Source organism: Caretta caretta, chromosome 1 (genome assembly GCF_965140235.1).
Source record: "Caretta caretta isolate rCarCar2 chromosome 1, rCarCar1.hap1, whole genome shotgun sequence".
Classification (NCBI taxonomy): Eukaryota; Metazoa; Chordata; order Testudines; family Cheloniidae; genus Caretta; species Caretta caretta.
In genome coordinates, this window is record NC_134206.1 from 45,003,659 (window position 1) to 45,023,769 (window position 20,111).

Genomic DNA, 20,111 nt, shown 5'->3' on the forward strand with positions numbered 1-20,111 from the left:
CTCAGACTTACTAATGAACTCATAAATTCTGAAAAAAAATCATATTATACTCACTAAGTGTTAAAACTTTGGAATGCTGTATTCTTTATACATAACAAAGTGACTAAATCCTAACTTGAATTCAACATTAACTATTCAGCTGCGATTGGATGCTCCTTAATATTCTGGAGATGTGGTCAAATTTATATGTGAAAGATGAAGACCAGAGGTCTACCAGTGCCCATGCCTTGCAATCCTTGGTATGCAGTCCTGTGGATTTAACTGTCTTGCACACCTGATGATGGAGGGCCCCTACCATAAACTCTCCAATACCAAACAGATTGCCCACCAATTGATAACAATCGGGGGTTGCAAATTTACAGGTAGTGATTGACACCCATTTCTACACTGTAAAAGCAGCTTTCATCTTGGTGTCTGTGCACTGCATGGCTGGGGTGAACTTGGCACACAACTCCAGAAAAGTATCTGTCTGCATCCGAAAGTTCTAAAGCCACTACTGATGTTCCCAGATTTGCATTGCAATCTAATCTCACCACTTGGTTCTTGTTGTACAGACCCAAAACTGCTGCTCCATCATGTACGGGTTCTCCGTGATTTCCTGTAGCAGTTGGTCAGTTTCATTTGTTGTCTGTCATCCGCTCATTATCAGTATATCCCTGCTGTATGTCTGGCTGTTACGATTTTGCAAAAGAATGATTTGTCCTGCCCTTTAAATGGACAAGAGCACTCCAGCGGTCTGTGCAATGTGACAGGATGGAAAATGGCATGAAAGAGTAGTTTATGGGATGGAACAGAGATTTATGGGAATTTGACCCCAAACTCCTACAGTTCCCTGATAGGAGTGATGGTATTTCACAATACACTGAAAAGATTTCTTACAGGGTAATGTGCCAGATGGTGGCATGGAGGACATGAGGATGCCTATCTACAGTGTCACATGTCTTCTGCTGATACAACGTGATGCTGTGAGAACATGCTACATTACAAAGGCAACCAAATATAAATGCACTCCACTGAAATAGCTATGGTGATAGCAGTGTGCAGACAGAACTTTTGACAGTAAAACTTTCAGGTGTGGACATGGCTTTACACTCACCCAGTCTTAACGCATGAGCTCTGATCAGTGATCCACAAAAATGCATGATGGGATGATTTTAAAATTCCGGGATGATTTTGCAAGTTCGCAAATGACACTAAGCTGGGGGGAGAGGTAGATACGCTAGAGGGTAGTGATAGGGTCCGGAGTGACCTAGACAAATTGGAGGATTGGGCCAAAAGAAATCTGAGGTTCAACAAGGACAAGTGCAGAGTCCTGCACTTAGGAAGGAAGAATCCCATGCACCGCTACAGACTGGGGACCGACTGGCTAAGTCACAGTTCTGCAGAAAAGGACCTGGGGATTACAGTGGACGAGAAGCTGGATATGAGTCAGCAGTGTGCTCTCGTTGCCAAGAAGGCCAATGGCATATTGGGCTGTATTAGTAGGAGCATTGCCAGCAGATCGAGGGAAGTGATTATTTCCTTCTATTTGGCACTGATGAGGATGCACCTGGAGTATTGCCTCCAGTTTTGATCCCCCACTACAGAAGGGATGTGGACAAATTGGAGAGTCCAGCGGAGGGCAACAAAAATGATTAGGGGACTGGGGCACATGACTTGCGAGGCGAGGCTGAGAGAACTGGGGTTATTTAGTCTGCAGGAGAGAAGAGTGAGCAGATTTGATAGCAGCCTTCAAATACCTGAAGGGGGGTTCCAAAGGGGATGGAGCTCGGCTGTTCTCAGTGGTGGCAGATGACAGAACAAGGAGCAATGGTCTCAAGTTGCATTCGGGGAGGTCTAGGTTGGATATTAGGAAACACTGTTTCACTAGGAGGGTGGTGAAGCATTGGAATGGGTTACCTAGGGAGGTGGTTGAATTTCCATCCTTAGAAGTTTTTAAGGCCCGGCTTGACAAAGCCTTTGCTGGGATGATTTAGTTGGTGTTGGTTCTGCTTTGAGCAGGAGATTGGACTAGATGACCTCCTGAGGTATCTTCCAACCCTAATATTCTATGAGTCTATGACTATATAGTTTGAAAAAAAATTTCAGCAGTGTTTAATACCCCTTTTTGAGGTACTTACACATTGCAATAATGGAACCGACATACCTTCTCCTTGTGCAAGTTACATAAGTTTTTTCTGAGCAGCAGCCGTGTTAGTCTGTATTCGCAAAAAGAAACGGAGTACTTGTGGCACCTTAGAGACTAACCAATTTATTTGAGCATAAGTTTTCGTGAGCTACAGCTCACTTCATCGGATGCATTCAGTGGAAAATACAGTTTTTCTGCATATCATTATACTAGTATAGTGTTAGTATGATTTATAATGTAAAGTTTCTCTTGCTGTTAGAAAGGTAATGGAACATACCTCACCTCACTGAAAATGTACAGCTTTATTACACTCCTCAAAGAATTTCTTCTTTTTTTAACTTGTCCACAGAAAAAAAGATGTAATCACTCATTCCTGCAGTATGCTGATACCTTGCATGTATGATTACTATGCAGTTACACTAATAAAGCCTTGCTGGAGCCTTTTATAGGAAATAATTATTAATCCTGCAAATAAATTGCCTTGAGGTACTTATTTTTAATGTGCTTTATTTATATATCCTAATTTTTTATGAGATGCTGCTCAAAAAATTCATTTAAAAATCATAAATATGTTTTTACACAATAGGATAATGGCTCCAATATTCTTAATAATGAAATTTGAAAACTTGCCTAAAAGCATGTTTCTGTGATAAATTGTAGTCCCCTCTTCAGAGTTATTGGGAACAACAATATTAATTCTTTTACAGCTCAGATTTCCTTGTTGGTGTAGGTAGGGGAAAAAGTAGCAAAATAACTAATAATCGTCCTCTTTGCAGTGGCTTAAACCAAAAAATTCAAAGCGAGAGCTCTAACTGTTAAATTTACCACCTTCTAGCTCGGTATTGCAGTATAAGGGTTTATATAAAATCAGCCACTATTAAGGGACCTCATTAAGTCTTTAAATTTTCTGTGTTTTTCTCAAATCACGTAACATTTTTTTATTTTAATGCAGCTTTGATTCACCCACAAAAAATGTTAGCATTTGAGGAATCTGTGCCCATCTGATTGCAAGGCAGAGACTAGTTTGTAAAACACATTGTTTGTATGAAGACCTGAGAAAATGGTGGCAGAGACAGGGAAAAACTACCAAGATTAAGAATTGAAGGGTCATAATGATAAGTAGCCCAATTCTGTGGCTACATCTAGTACTCCTGGGGGATTTCTGCTCCAAAAAAATAAAAATTCTGCACACAATATTTTAAAATTCTGCATATTTTATTTGTCAAAATAATACAATATAATCATACCAGTTTCAATTATATTAGTAATTTCTTTCAAAATACCTGTCAGCAGGTATGTTGGTAACAATACAGATGATAAAGATTCAGGAAATGTTATTTAGACAAAAAGATTACTTAATAGGCATATTAATACAGAACTTTGACTAATAATTAGGGCCGACAAAGGATTTTTAAAAGTTTATTTACTTTTGCAGGAGATAATGCTGCCCACTTCTTTACAATGTCACCTGAAAGTGAGAACAGGCATTCGCAGAGTACTGTTGTAGCTGGCGTTGCAAGGTATTTACGCGCTAGATATGCTAAACATTTGCATGCCCCTTTATACTTCAATCACCATTCCAGAGCATATACTTCCATGCTGATGGCGGGTTCTGCTCTATAGTGATCCAAAGCAATGCAGACTGATGCACATTCATTTTCATCATCTGAGTCAGATGTCACCAACAGAAGGTTGATTTTCTTTTTTGGTGTTTCGGGGAGTTACCAAATTGAAGTGTTGCTCTTTTAAGACTTTTGACAGTATGTTACACACCTCGTCCCTATCAGATTTTGGAAGGCACTTCAGATTCTTAAACCTTAGGTCGAGAGCCGTAGCTATCTTTAAAAATCTCATATTGGTACCTTCTTTGCGTTTTGTCTAATCTGCAATGTTCTGAAAGTATTCTTAAATCGAACAACATATGTTGGGTTGTCATCCAAGATTGCCATAACACAAAATATATAGCAGTACGCGGTTAAAACCACGGAACAAGAGACGTATGATTCTCCTGCAAGGGGTTCAGTCACAAATTTAATTAAGGCTTTTTTTTTTTTTTTTTTTTTAATGCACGTCATCAGCATGGAAGCATGTTCTCTGGGATGCTGGTTGAAGCATGCAGGGGCATATGAATGTTTAGCACATTTACCACATAAATATCTTGCAACGCCAGCTACAAAAGTGCCATGTGAATACCTGTTCTCACATTCAGGTGACATGGTAAATAAGAAGTGGGCAGCATTATCTTCTGCAAATGTAAACAAACTTGTTTGTCTTCACGATTGGTTGAACAAGAAGTAGGACTGAGTGGGTTTGTAGGCTCTAAAGTTTTACATTGTTTTGTTTTTGAGTGCAGTTATGTAACCAAAAAAAATGTACATTTGTAAGTTGCACTTTCATGATAAAGAGATTGCACTACAGTACTTGTATGAGGTGAATTGAAAAATACTAGGGCTGTTGATTAATCGCAGTTAACTCACACGATTAACTCAAAAAAATTAATCGTGATTAATCACAGTTTTAATCATACTGTTAAACAACAGAATACCAATTGAAATTTATAAAATATTTTGGATGGTTTTCCACATTTTCATATATATTGTATAATGTGTTGTAACTGAAATTAGTGTGTATTTTTTCTTATGAATATTTGTACTGTAAAAATGGTAAAACAAAAGAAATAGCATTTTTCAATTCACCTCATACAAATACTGTAGTGCAATCTATCTTGCGAATACAACTTACAAATGTAGATTTTTTTGTTAATAACTGCATAAAAAAAACAAAACAATGTAAAACTTCAGAGCCTACAAGTCCACTCAGTCCTACTTCTTGTTCAGCCAGTCACTGAGAGAGAAACAAGTTGGCTTACATTTACAGGAGATAATGCTGCCCTCTTATTTACAATGTCACCAGAAAGTGAGAACAGGCATTTGCTTGGCACTTTCGTAGCCGGCATTGCAAGGTATTTATGTGCCGGATATGCTAAACAAAAGTCTTAAAAGAACAACACTCTGATGCGGAAACTACAGAACCTGAACCACCAAAAGAGAAAAACAACCTTCTGCTGGTGGTGTCTGACTCAGATAATGAAAATGAACATGCATCGGTCCATTCTGTTTTGGATTATTATTGAGCAGAACCTGTCATCACCATGGAAGTATATGCTCTGGAATGGTGATTGAAGTATAAAGGGGCATACAAGAGTTTAACATATCTAGTGCGTAAATACCTTGCAAATACCAGCTACAACAGTGCCCTGTGAATGCCTGTTCTCACTTTCAAGTGACACTTTAAACAAGAAGTGGACAGCATTATCTCCTGCAAATGTAAACAAAGTTGTTCGTCTAAGCAGTTGGCTGAACAAGAAGTAGGACTGAGTGGACTTGCAGCCTCTAAAATTTTACATTGTTTTATTTTTGAATGCAGTTTTTTGTACATAATTCCACTTTTGTAAGTTCAACTTTCATTGTAAAGCGATTGCACTACAGTACTTGTATTAGGTGAATTGAAAAATACTTTTTCTTTTGTTTTTTTACAGTGAAAATACTTGTAATCAAAAATAAATATAAAGTGAGCACTGTACACTTTGTATTGTGGTGTTGTTGAAATAAATATATTTGAAAATTAGAAAAAATCCAAAAATATTTATAATAAATGTAAATGGGTATTGTTATTAACAGTGCAATTAAAACTGTAATTAATTTTGTTTGAGTTAATTTGTTTTGAGTTAATCATTTGAGTTAACTGCGATTTAATTGACAGCCTTAGTAATAATTCATTTGAACTACAATACAGAAACTTATTTCCCCGCAACCTTCAGGAGCACTGCAAGGCTTGGGGGAGTCAGGGGTAACAGAGGAGCTGAGGGCAAGGGAAGCAATTATTGGGAAGAAGCCTGGGAGTGGACCTGGAGGGTTGTTGGTTGTGGGTGGGAGAAATATGGGACAGGGTTGTTTTTTTGGAAGGGGGAATTGTTAGAGAGTTCGGGAGCCTCCCTGTGCAGACCATTGCAGACCCCTAGCCTTTCCCATTCAGTCAGACACATCTGCCCCTGTCCCGGTGTGTCCCTGCAGCCCATCCTCCCCTGTCCCCATATGGACCTGCAGCCCCCCCTCTCATTCAGCTCCTTGCCCAACGCTGTCACCCCACTAGCACCTGAGCCTGCACCCCAGTCTGCCCCCACTAACCCTTCGGAACCCTGGTCTGTGACCCGCAGTAGCCTGGTGTGCCCCGCTCTGTCCCATGCTGACTCCATCTGGCCCTTCTGTGGGGGATGCATCCTCTCTGCAGGCTGGCTGCCTTCTTTTCTGGTGTGTCAGCAGCCCCGGTCGGCAAAAGGTGTAACCGCAGTTCCAGCTCTGTGGAGAAGAAAAAAATTGGGGGGGGGGGGGGAACGGGACATGAATTCTGTATGTGCGCAGTTGTGCAGAATTTCCCCATTAGTAATCCAGCTTCACACCACTGGTGGCAGCATATCGGGTATGTATAACTACACATCATAGTGAATAGCAGGCTGCCTTTGCACTGTGGTGCAACACTTTCATTGAAACACTTTCACAAGAAACACTTCAATGAAAGGTTGTGGAAGGGACCTGGCTGTGTGGAGCTGCTGGAGTCTTTCTCTGTTTCTGGAGTCTTTCCCTGTTAAAAATTGCAGTCTAGATGGGATAGCATTGCTTGGGCATGTAGGGTTCATACCCAAAGACTCGTAGATATTAAGGTCAGAAGGGACCATTATGATCATCTAGTCTGACCTCCTGCAGAATGCAGGCCACAGAATCTCACCCACCCACTCCTGCAATAAACCTCTCACCTATGTCTGAGCTATTGAAGTCCTCCAAATCATGGTTGAAAGACTTCAAAGTGCAGAGAATCCCCCAGCAAGTGACCCGTGCCACATTTACAGAGGAAGGCGAAAACCCCCCAGGGCCTCTTCCAATCTGCCCTGGAGGAAAATTCCTTCCCAACCCCAAATATGGCCATCAGCTAAACGCTGAGCATGTGGGCAAGATTCACCAGCCAGATACCCAGGAAAGAATTCTCTGTAGTAACTCAGATCCCACCCCATCGAACATCCCATCACATACCCACTTTGTTCAGGTGTATCTTTACTCACCTAAGCAGTGCCTCATCACCTACACTGCTGCTTATACCCATGCAAGGGCTGTGTGCAGGGTATGTACTCTACATGCCACCAGAAGGAGAGTGGAGTGTAGGTCTGTTATCAGTGGTGTTTGTTTAAAAAAAAAAAAAAAAAAAAAGAGTAAACGAACCTAAACTTAACTCCTTATTTCCCAAATTAGAAGTGGGTAAACTCAGTTAAACCTGAGTTTATGCTCAACTACGCTACTTCATAGTATAATGTTTTAACTCATTTCCTTAGTATAGAGAAAAGGAAGAGAAGAGTCTTTCTTCTTAATATTTGGTGGCCATTATAGCAGTGGGAGAAGCATTTAGGCAATAGTTTTAAGGATATGCTTTTATTTTCAGTCTTAAAGCTGGATGAATTAGTGTACTATATCAATCTGGGATAGTAAATTTAGACTGATCATGTAGATTTTCTGTGGAATATATATATTTATATAGTGACATTCAACCTGTATCTTGAGATTTTTCTTGTTAATGTAAAATGTCTGTCTGAAGATGTGCCTAATGACCCTGGGCAAAACATATGTTGCAGAGATGACATCTTACACCCAGGTTCTTTGTTGTTGTTTTTTAAGTGGGATGGGGAAGAGGCAGTGAAGTACCAGATGTGCACCCTGGTGAGTGATGTTCATAGAGTGATGTTTCTGGAAGTCTTGAAGGCTCATGCTTGCTTGCTATTGCAGGTGGAAGAAAGACACCACAATGGCAGTTAGTCTGGGGAACATAATTTAAATATCCCTGGAAAAAGGAGATTGTGAGGGAAAACCTGAGAGGCAGAGGTAGCAAAGGAAAGCCTGTCTTTTGGATACTTCCACAGCCTTATCATAAAGTAAATATCTATGACTTTATCATGCTGCATTTGGTTTAAAACTGGTGAAACAAAGCTAATTTATTGTTTCAGAGACAAATGTTATTTAGGTTTATCTTGGTATATGTATTGTATATTTATTTTTTTTCCACAGAAACCTGCTAATATTTTAGTTATGGGTGAAGGTCCTGAGCGAGGAAGAGTAAAAATTGGTATGTTATATCTTTGATAAGTCCCAGTGTAGCATTTAAGTTAGAATGTTCTGAAGGTGCAGTTGCATCACTTAAGATAGTTACTTAAAATATTAGTATGTGACTGGAAACTTTATCAAAAGCTATTTTGAGTGACTGGCTTTTTGATATCACACCTCTGCACCAATTCCCAATGGTGCACAGCTACAGCCTCATCAATGAAAAGGGGGAAAAAAATCCCTATGCTATTATATGGGCGCGTGCTGGGAGGGGGATTAATATGGGACAAAGATAATGGTCAGCTTGGAAGAGTGAAGGAAAATAAGTAAGATTTTAAATGACCTCCTTTTACCACCAAAGTGCCAAGACACTAACTTGCTCCGTATTATAAAATCTAAATAGGGAACTGTTCACTATTCCGAATATTAAATTTTATAATAAAAGTGAGAGTGACTGTTGATTTATGAACTGCCCTTGAAAGGGTAGCCAGATTTCTGGGGGAGACAGGAAGCAAAAGGAGTCTTAAAAAGTCCAGAAAACGTTGATTAAGAGAGAGACATTTGGTAAGAACTAACACTAAATATATTCAAAATGGTGAGGGGGAAGTAGGGTGGGGGGAAGAAACTGAAACTTTCCCACTATTTTATCTTCTGGTGTGAACCACTTTTCTCAGTGAAAGGATAATTTGCAGAATCTCCAAATCGTTCTATAAAGTCTATTTTAAAAAGTAACTAAAAATAATCTAACCATAGTCTAACAGTAATGAGCCACACCGTGGCATGCACTAGTTCATCATTGATGCACCAATAGCCTTCTAATGCACACCCTGTATTGTTATACTAATATAGTCAGGCAGTCCAGTTTGGCAGAATTTTTTTTTAAACAGATTGTTTTTCACTTCTGACTTTTTCTTTTATGAGATGATTCTTCCGCAGTGTCACTCTGTATTCTTTGGTGGTTTTAACCAACTGTTGATCACTAAATTGCTAATCAAGGGTGGAATTTTCCTGAGGTGCTCAGCACTGGTCTAACTCTGCTCCCATTGAGAGCAATGGGAATTGACTTCAGTAGGAGTAGAATTAGATCAATGCTGAGCACGTCAGAAAATCCCACGCTTTAAAATTTTAGCACCCTTTTGAGGTGTAACATTGATGATAGAGACCAAGGTCTTCTATCTGCAAAACAGGTACAGCATGGACAGCAGAAGTGAACATTTCTTCCCATTACCTTAATCTTCATTGAGCATGCACTTCCAAGAGTGAGCGTGTAGGTCAGTCTCCAGGCACATTTCAGTGTCAATTGTGTTGGTGATTTTTGTGATGTAGACAATTATCCATTAGTATTTGCTCACAGACCACCAACTTATTTCGCAAGTGGTAGTTACGTGCAAAGTCATTTGGTGGTAACTTTAGATTTCTACTAAATTTGGTCAGACGTTGCTGAGGGACAGGTGAAAGATTCTGCATCTGACCACCAGTCCTCTGAGCCATCCAGTCCCAACAGTAGAAAAGCCTTCATTTCTAAGTGTGTTATCAGTTTGAAAATTTTGCAATTTTTTTAACATGCTTTTGCAACAGTAGGAAAAGAATGCATAAGTATCCCCATACCAGGGGCTTCCACTCTTCCAGTATTAATACTTTTTTAAAAAACACATAACTGGTATATTTAACATAAAATAAGCTTTATAGACTTCTTATGGTATTTTGAGTCCACTTTTTACTGGGTATTTTTCCACATTTTTTTCATAGATATCTATGAATTCTTCATATCATGGGTTATCTTGATTTTTTTAATATAGAAAATTATAAAATGTCTCTTTTTAAATGCCATAAAATAATTTAAAGTAGGGAGGCAAATAGTTACTTTAGATTGTGGAGCTAAATTAGATATGAGTATTTACTCTGCAAGTTTTCCTCAGTAGCTGTTTTCCTTATTACATGTGGCATGGGTTTAACCCGTTCTCTCTCAAAACTGCTATAGGCCTCACGCTCCTCCCCAGTCCTACTCAGTATATATAGGCTCCCACACCACCATACCAAATTCTTCGGTGTTTGGGACTTCGAAAACCTGATTTAGTGGGAATACCCCCATTCTCTATCCTCTGTCCATCTTGTCCTGTACCATCTAAATTCTGGTCAGTTCAGATAGCGCTGTGAGAAACTGTAGATTACAAATCCCAACAAGCAGTTTAGACAGAATATTTTTCTTAAGGTTTTATTAGTAAAGGGAAATTTTCCCAAAATGGAAGGCATTTTAAAAGCATAGCTTAAATGGTTTCATCTTGGTACTGGCAATACTCTGTGACCAGTTTAAATTGAGAGAAGGCTTTCAGGGAAGAAGATACCCTCATGACTGGAATCACCTCTTGTCTGGGGCATGAAGGAAACCCTGCTTCAATTGCAACCAGCTTTTCATAGGTAGTTCTTGTATCATACATGTATGTATTATAAATCATTCTAACCTTTACAGAATTACTATTTCACCCATTCATCCCCCCCCCCCCCCCCTTAATGTTTCCTGAACAAACAGCCCTGTGATAATGGCATATTCCACCAGGCTGAAAACAGACCCTGGCTGGCCAATAAGGACTTACCCAATGTTCTGAGAGCTACGCAAGTTGGCATGCTTTTTTCAGAACAGTAATAAATTCTTGATTCTAAATGGCTTGCTTTAGTAATGATTTATAATGATATACTTCATAGGTGATGATGCTGAATAATTTCAACATAAACTATAAGGAAATGGTAAAGTTAGACTATCAGGATTCGTATTTACTACAACATGTTTGCTTTTTAGCACAATTTTGGTAGACCTAACAAATGAGCTCAATCATTTCATTTGATCAACGTGAAGTTTTCTTAACTTTTTAAAGCTTTTTTTTTTTTTTTTAATTTTGCAGCTGATATGGGCTTTGCCAGATTATTTAATTCACCTCTGAAGCCTTTAGCAGACTTGGATCCAGTAGTTGTAACATTCTGGTATCGAGCTCCAGAATTACTTCTTGGAGCAAGGCATTATACCAAAGCTATTGGTAAGTAAAATTAAGTACCAATTTATTAATGTTTTAGTTAGGCAAAATATATCTGAATTGCTGAAACATTGGCATGTGAATACAAGTATGGGAGAAGTTAACACAGGTGGAAAAGTACACCATTCAATGACTTGAGGAAACATTAATCACTGACATTTTATTTAGTTTAAATACTATTCTTAAAACTGTTTCCTGACTAGTAAACATAATAAACTCAGATGCCCTTGATGTCTAATTTTATGTAGTTTCTTATCATCTAGAAATTTCAAAAAGCATATTATTGCTTGCAATAGAATGAAATATTAACACACCAGTTAAAATTGTCAAAATCCAGAAAATGACAGCAGGGAACAGAGTACTTTAGTTTTATTACTTTGGGTTTTTACTACTTAGAGTTTAACAAGCACATAAAGGAAAATTTCAGTTTATGAAATGTATAGATTGGAGAAGGTATTAGCTGCACTGAAACTATGCTGCCGCTATCAAGAGCGATGTGGCTGTGACACACCTTTCATTTACTATTTTTTATTTTCTTTTTCCCCAAAGAAACCTTTGCATTTTCTTGTGAAAAATGACTAGTTTAAACCTGCTGTTCAATGGGAGGGTTGCCACCCAGAATTTTTAACTCAATGCAGTTAAAGATAAGTTATTAGAAATAGGAAGATAGGTTCTTCCTCCATTCAAGTCTATCTAGAAGAAGCACCAAAGTTGGGGGAAGTCACTTTCCTCCTAGTATTGCCCCTGCCGGTACTGATCTGCTTTGAACAGCTCCAGCACTGCACTGCTGAAACTACTCTGCCACACTCAGCACTTGCTGTCAGTCTGTGAAAAATGCCAAACATAAAAGAGAGGAGACTGTGTGTGGCAGTGGTACAAACTATCACAGAGCAGGCTTGATAGCAGTATGAAGTTCTCTTTAGTGCTTTTAATAGCTTTTTAAAAGACTGATAAAGGCACAGAAGAAAAGAAGGAGGGGGGGGTGTGTGGGACTGGAATTCTCTATTCCATGCTGTCTTTGACTACTTGGCTTGCTAGAGGGAGTTACCAAAAGGTTGCAACCCTCTTAAGAAGGACTTCTTCAAGTAAAGTCCCGAGAGGTGTTCAACTCTAGGTGAGTTTATGCCCCACGTATCTCAGATTGGAGATTTTAGGTAGCAAGGTCCATTCGGCTCATGATTGCATCCCCTGCAGCCTCCTGCCCTGCACCGAGGCTATATAGAGCTGCGTGGGCAAACCGCCCTCAAGTCTTTCTCAGCTGCTTCGACCTGAGGTGGAGTCTCAGCAGTATCTGAGTTGAGCTTACCTCAACTGTATTTTTCTCCTGTTCTTACTAGTTAGAGTTAGTTCTTAGTTTCCTTTGTGTGTATTAGCTGTAGAAATTTATATTTATAGATTTAAAAACAAAATCTCTTAAAAAAAAAAAAAAGATATTACTTATACTATTAGGATAAGGACTATTGTCCCTTCACCTCTTTTTGTTTCTCCCCCTCAGGGGAACTTAAACCCTGGGAGGGTATGCCTGGTTCTCCCGGGTTTAAACTCTGCCTTTCATGCTGAGTGTCTATCCTGGTCAGTCACAGACACGTCCAGTGTGTTCAGTACCTGGGGCTGTCACACGTTCCCCAAAAGTGTAATTTCTGTCTGCAGTTAAAATCAAGGGCCAGAGAGAACTGGGAATGTAAAGTACGTCATCTCAAGATAGAGAGTTCGCTCTGACCAGCTTCTGACCTGAGCCAGGGGATTCCCCCATACCGTGGTCTCCAAACAGGTCAACCGCTTCTCTTCCTCATCCCCAGATGAAGCTGTCATGCCTCCTTTACTGTTCTTGGCCAACAATTTTAAATGGTTCCAGGATCTCATTAAAAGGATAGCAGCTCCTTGCATATTCCACTGGAGAAAGTTAAGGAGTTCATAGAATCATAGAAGATTAGGATTGGAAGAGACCTCAGGAGGTCATCTAGTCCAATCCCCTGCTCAAAGCAGGGCTAACACCAACTAAACCATCCCAGACAGGGCTTTGTCAAGCCGGGCTGTAAAAGCCTCTAAAGATGGAGATTCCACCACCTCCCTAAGTAACCCATTCCAATGCCTCACTACCCTCCTAGTGAAATAGTGTTTCCTAGTATCCAGCCTAGACCTCCCCCACTGCAACTTGAGACCACTGCTTCTTGTTCTGTTATCTGCCACCACTGAGAACAGCCAAGCTCCATCCTCTTTGGAACCCTTGACATTCTGCACTCTTAATCATCTGTCTGCATCATTAATGAGGCCTTGCTAGACCCTGCAAAAATAATTTGGCATACCCCTAGCCACAATACCACCTACCTGTAAGAGGGAAAACAACAAATATTATATTTCCTCTAAGGACTGTGAAATTATTTCCAACTCCCGTGTGGTCAGTGATCTGAATCAACATGGCAGACAGCACCACACTAAATTGACTCAATACAATAGAGACATATAGCATCTTGATTTATTTGGCCGTAAATCATATTCATTGGCTAGCTTAAAATTTAGGATAGCCAATTATCAAGCCATCATGGTGAAACACAGCCATGCTAACTATTCAAAACTGAATGCCTTTATTGAGCATCTTTCAACAGACCAGAGGGAGCAATTCCAGGCGATCATTGCAGAGAGCCAACTGTTTGCAAGAACATCTCTGCAGGCCTCTCTGGATGCCGCTGATGCAGCTGCTTATTCAATCTTCAGGGTATTAGACATGAGGAGAGCCTCCTGGCTTCAGCACTCGGCTTTTCTGAGGGAAGTCAAAAATTTGATTGAGGACCTTTATTTTGATGGATCATAGTTGTTTGCAGAAAAAAATGATCAAATCTCTGCATGCCTTAAAAGACTCAAGAGCCACCTTGCGCTCTCTGGGAATTTACACCCCTGCATAAAAAAGAAAGTTCAGTAAGGCCCAGATGGCACAGAGATCTCATCCCACTCAGCTTCCTGCCTCTCAGAAACATTACGTACCCCAGCATAAGAGAGAACAGTTCCAGGGGAGGAACCAGCTACTTCTCAAGCATCAGCCTCACAACCCACAACTTCAAAACACCAATTTCGAAGGGCTGATCGAGGTGCTGAATTACCACCCCCACTCTTATCTGCTGCAACAGTCTGGATGTCTCCTTTGCTTTGGTGACCGGCTTTCTCATTTCCATCAGAACTGGGAACATATCACTGTGACATTCCCCAGGGCACAGCTGTGTCCCCTCAGTGCTCCAGCCTGGGGTGCCTCTTGCACTGCTTTGCTGTAAGAACATCCACTCCTGGCCTGTTCAAACATAGCCTCTAGCATGTAAAATCGCTCCCAGCTGCACAGTATTGAGTGCTGCTAACTAGTCACTCATCAATTAAACTGCAGTCTCTCTAGTCCAAGACTTTCCTGCCGAAATGTGCATCTTGTACTGTCCAGTACACTGCTGAACAATGCAAGCTCTTAGAAAGTCCATCATTTCATCAAAGGAAAATGATATGCTCCAATCTTGTTATCCCATGTGGAGTTTCCCACATATTTTAATCCAAACGCACTGGTTATGCTAAAACAATAAGATGTGTTTATTAACACAGAAAGGTTTTACAAGTGATGGTGCATAAAAGTCAGGATCAGTTACAAAAAGAAATAAAAGATTAAACACAATTTAATGGCTAACTTAACAAACTAGCAAAATTCAAAGCAAAGGTTTTCCTCACCATATGCTGCAGTAAATTTGATATCCTGGGTCTCCTTTCAGCCAGGGACTCCTCCCCCTTAGATCAGTGTCCTTCAGGTATTCATTGATGTCATGAGCAGAGACATAGGAGGAGGAGTGAAGTCAAGTGTTTTCCTCCCCTCTTTATAATACAATTTTTTGTGCTAGAAACATCCTTGCTGAGTCATGATGACACTCAGTCTGTTGTGGACACGAGGTTTGAACCATCCTTGTGATGAAATGTAAATTTCTTGTTTACACCTTTCCCACTACTGGAGAATGATTGCGTAAGCAGGTGATAGCCCTTTAACACCTGGCTGGATGTTAGTCTGTCCTTTGTTCCTGAGAAATTGGTTTGGGTCTTCTTTTCTTAAACTTGGAGAATGCTACAGGAATGATACATAGTAGAATCTTATAACTTCACACACATTGTTGATACATTTATTTTATCAGGACAGTAATGTTCAGCAGATTAGACATTTCAAATGATACTTCACAAGGCATACTTTTTATAAAATTTATCACAGTCTCATAAAAATGGTGACCATAGTTGTATAGACCATCATAATCAGTACGGGCAAGTGGGTGTTAGAGATCGTTTCAACAGGATACTCCACCCACTTTACCTCCCTCCCTGTATATGACCCCTTTCCCTGTGCCTCTTCAGGTACCCCTCTCACAAGCACCTTTTGCAACAGGAAATTGACACTCCCCTAAATCTGGGTGCTATAGAACCAGTTCCCATGCAACCCAGAGGGAAGGCATTTTATTCTAGGTGCTTCCTGGTACCAAAAAAAGAGAGGTGGTTGAGACCTATTATAGATCTAAGATTACTCAACAGATTGAAAAGATTCAGAGGTTCAAAATGGTAACACTTGCAGAAGTAATTCCATCACTGAACCAAGGGGATTGGTTCTTGGCTTTCAACCTTGAAGATGCTTGCTTCCATATAGCGATCCCCTAGCACAGAAGTTTACTACACTTCACTCTGGGTCAAGAGCACTTTCAATACATGGTGTTCCCGTTTGGTCTCTGGTCTGCGCCTAGAGTGTTCTCGAAAGTTTTTTCTGTGGTAATGGCTCATCTTCGCAGACGAGGAACTGTGATTTTTCCCCCTACCTTGACGATTGCCTGTTCAAAGAGCGGTCTTTTAACAGTGCTGCTGCGGCCACTCAGAGGGCCATAGACCTGTTTCTCAGACTGGGACTGCAATTAAACATCCAAAAGTCCACCTTAACTCTGGTGCAAACTCTGGAGTTCATAGGAGCTTGCCTCGATTCAGTAACAGCCAATGCATTCCTCCCTTCACACAGGTTGCTAACCGTAACCAATTTAGGCACTACAGTCCAAGTCAGCCCTCAAATATCAGCCAGAAATTATCTCCAGTTATTGGGACATATGGCAGCTGGCATCTTGGTAATAAAACATGCAAGACTTCACATGCACTGTCTCCAACGGCTGGCTCAGAACTGTTGATTCATCAAGCAAACAATTCTCCATGCCTTTGGCAGGAGAAAAAAAATCAACTAGTGGAAGAACCCACATAATGTTTGTTCATGGATCCCCTTTGCTCAGCCATCTCCAACATCAGTAATAACAACGGATGCATCCCTACTGGGACGAGGAGCTCACCTAGATGCTCACACTATTCAAGGCAGGTGGTCTCCTCTCCAGTTCACCCTTCACATCAACTTGCTGGATCTCAAAGCCATCAGAAATGCCTGTATCCATTTCCTCCTGCTGACCAGGGCAAATGCCTAAAGATCATGATGGACAATATGTCATGCATATTTTACATAAACTGTCAAGGGGGAGCAAGATTGTCTTCCTTTTGCACCGAATTGGCACATATGAAACTAAATCAACATTTCAGCAGCTTACCTTCTGGGCGTACAAAACACTACAGTGGATGCTCTCAGCAGACACTTCTCGTAAGATCATGAATGGGAGATAGATCCCACTATACTCAACTGCATATTTTAGTGTTGGGGTGTCCCACAGATAGACCTGTTCTCCCCAGCCAAGAACAAGAAGCTCTTGAGGAAGTCTGGATCACCGCTCCCTGGGAGATGCCTTTCTCCTTTGTTACAGTCCAAGCCTTCTGTATGCATTTTCCCCGACTTCCTTGATATCCAAGGTGCTGTTCAAGATAAGGCAAGCCAAAGTTATTCTCTTTGTTCAGACATGGTCAAGACAAACTTGGTTTCCTTACCTGTATCAGCTCACTGCTTGTCAATTGATCACTCTCCAGATAGTCCCCCATCTTCTCTCTCAGGACACTGGTCAAATCCATCACCCCAACCTTGGGGTTCTTTTGCTCAAGGCATGGCTGCTAGGTCAGGGGAAGGGCAAACTACAGCCTGTGTCCTGGATCTGGCCCGTCAGGGCTTTCAATCCGGCCTGCGAGATTGCCAGCCCCATGGTGCAGTGGGGCTAAGGCAGGCTTCCTGCCTGTCCTGGCCCCACGCCACTCCCAGAAGTGGCCGGCACCATGTCTCTGCAGCCCCTGGGGGAAAGGGTAGCAGTGGGCTTTGTGCGTGGCCCTTGCCTCCGGGCACCGCCTCCTGCAGCTCCCATTGGCCAGGAATGGGGAACCGCTGCCAATGGGAGCTTCGGGGGTGGTACCCACAGGTGAGGACAGTGCATGACGGAGCCACCTGTCTGACCCCACCCCCAGGAGCCACTGCCGGACATATTGGCCACTTCTGGGAGCAGCATGGGGCCAGGGCAGGCACGGAGCCTGCCTTAGCCCTGCTGCGCGCCACTGCCACCCCAGAGCCACTCGAGGTAAGTGGTGCCGAACCAGAGCCCGAACCCCATGTCCCAGCCCCCTGCCTTGAGCCCCCTGCCACACTGCTACTGCACCCCAACCCCCTTCCCTGAGCCCTCAACCCTCTCCCTTGCTTCACCCCTCCTGCTCCGCAACCCTCTGTCCTGAGCCCCCTCCCGCACTCCGCACCCCCTCCTGCCCCAGCCTTACATTCATGGCCCTGCATACAATGTCCCCACCCAGATGTGGCCCTCGGGCCAAAAAGTTTGCCCACCTCTGTGCTAGATGGTTTGCAGGATTAGAAACAACCCGTTCTGAGGATGTAAAGAGAGTGCTGTTACATAGCAGGAAACAATCTACTTGTGACGCATATACTCAAAAGTGGATGAGATTCAAACACTGGTGTGACATAAAAACATCTTTCACCTACATCCTCTCTATCATTTGTATTAGATTACATCTGAGAACTAAAAATGACAGGATTATCTTTAAACTCCATAAATATGCGTTTGGCAGCTATTGTGGCCTTCCATCATATAGTAGAGGGTTTTTCTGTCTTTGTTTATTCTACAATGAGGAAGTTTCTCAAGGGACTGGACAACATCTTCCCACTAATCAGATGCCCTACACTGGCATGGTATCTCAACTTGGTACTCAGATGTCTTACAAGGCCTCCCTTTGAACCTTTAGCCACCTGCTCCCTTCTGCCTTGTCTATGAAAACTTCCTTTAGTAGCCATTATTTTGCTCTAAGAGTGGGTGAAATAGGAGCTAAAATGACATACCCCACCGCCACAACCTTCTTTAAGAATAATATCACACTGCGACCGTATCCCAAATTCCTGACAAAGGTATCTTTGGACTTCCACATAAATCAACCTATCCACCTTCCAGTTTTCTTCCCTGAGCCACATTGGGATAAACGAGATGCAACATTACATACACTTGATGTCAGGAGGGCATTAGCTTTTTACTTAGACAAGACTAAGCCCTTTAGGAAATCTCCCAGATTATTTCTCTCCATTGCAGACAGAATGAAGGAATCTCCAATTTCGAAGCAAAGACTCTCTAGATGGCTATTTGGCTGCATTACCTCCTGCTATCGGTCTCATGATCTTCAACCTACCTCTAAAGTATTAAGTCACTCCATGAGATCCCTCTCTACAGGCTTTCTTAAGAATGTTCCCAGTCACAGAAATATGTAGAGGTGTGACTTGAACATTCATTCATTCATTTGCTGAACCCTGTGCAGTCACACATGCCTAGGTTTCTCATGCCATATTTGGTTCTACTTTCAATCTTTAACTTGACTCCGAAGCCCCAGCCCTCCATAGACGGTACTGCTCAATAGTCACCTAGAGTGAAGCACACAAAGGGGCACTACTCAAAGAAGAAGAGAAGGAGACTCGCCCTGTGTAATAACTGTGGTTCTTCGAGATGTATCCCCCTATGGGTGCTCCACTACCTGCCCTCTTCCTCTCTGCTTCAGAGTTCTTCACAACCCGCTTTGCAGTAGAGAAGGAACTGAGGGAGGTTTGCCTATGCAACTCTACATAGCCTTGTGCCTGGGCTGAATGGACACTGCTACCTAAAATCTCCAGTCTGAGGCACATGGGGCAAAAGTGCACCTAGAGTGGAGCACCCATAGGGACACACATTTCAAAGAACTATAGTTACTGCACATGGTGAGTGACCTTTTCTTCTTTCACTAGTGCATTTTAATCATTCTGTGAAACACATAGATAATGTCCTATATGTCAATAAAACACCCATTGCTGGACCAGCCTCTCACCCTCCCCACTTGCGGGGTCCAGTCTGAGCCCAAACATTGACACTGCAATTTTATAGCACTGCAGCCCAAGCCCTGTGAGCCAGGCCAGTCACAGATGTTTTATTGCAGTGTAGATTTACCTTAAGACACTTGTGCATAAATTATTGCTCCTATAAAGCATTAACTTATACCTCACCATTGTGTAATTCCAATAGAAAATGTTAATTATTTTACAGCCTTTTTAAGTTGAACACTTAAAAAAAATTTCCACCATTACTGCCACCTTTTTCACCAAGAATATTCTCACCATTAAATACATTTTTAACCTATTGACCTCTTCTCTTTTTCTCTAAACCTTTGCTTGTCATCCTGTTGTTACCTCCTTCTGTAGCAATGTATCATATCAGCTCTTTATTTTCTGCTCACAGCGCATGGAGCTGCAGAGAAACTCACGGGCTTTAGCGCATAACTTTTTTTCAATATAGATAAAAACTCCATTTTGTGTGAACATTGAATGGTGGAATTACGCTGTGTACATCATTTGGTTCCGTCCTTGTTCATCACCTT

At 41.4% G+C, this 20,111-nt stretch overlaps 1 protein-coding gene across 4 annotated transcripts in view; it reads left to right on the plus strand.

The window, feature by feature from the left end:
• Positions 1–20,111, plus strand: part of CDK8 (cyclin dependent kinase 8) — a 206,385-nt gene that overhangs the window by 153,683 nt on the left and 32,591 nt on the right. For 3 of the 4 annotated variants that reach the window (XM_048846242.2, XM_048846234.2, XM_075127517.1), the window contains 2 exons: positions 8,239–8,296; positions 11,175–11,306. In XM_048846242.2, coding sequence (XP_048702199.1) covers positions 8,239–8,296; positions 11,175–11,306 — 190 coding nt within the window. The remainder of the gene's footprint in view (positions 1–8,238; positions 8,297–11,174; positions 11,307–20,111) is intronic. The other variant, XM_048846246.2, reaches the window with a different exon arrangement.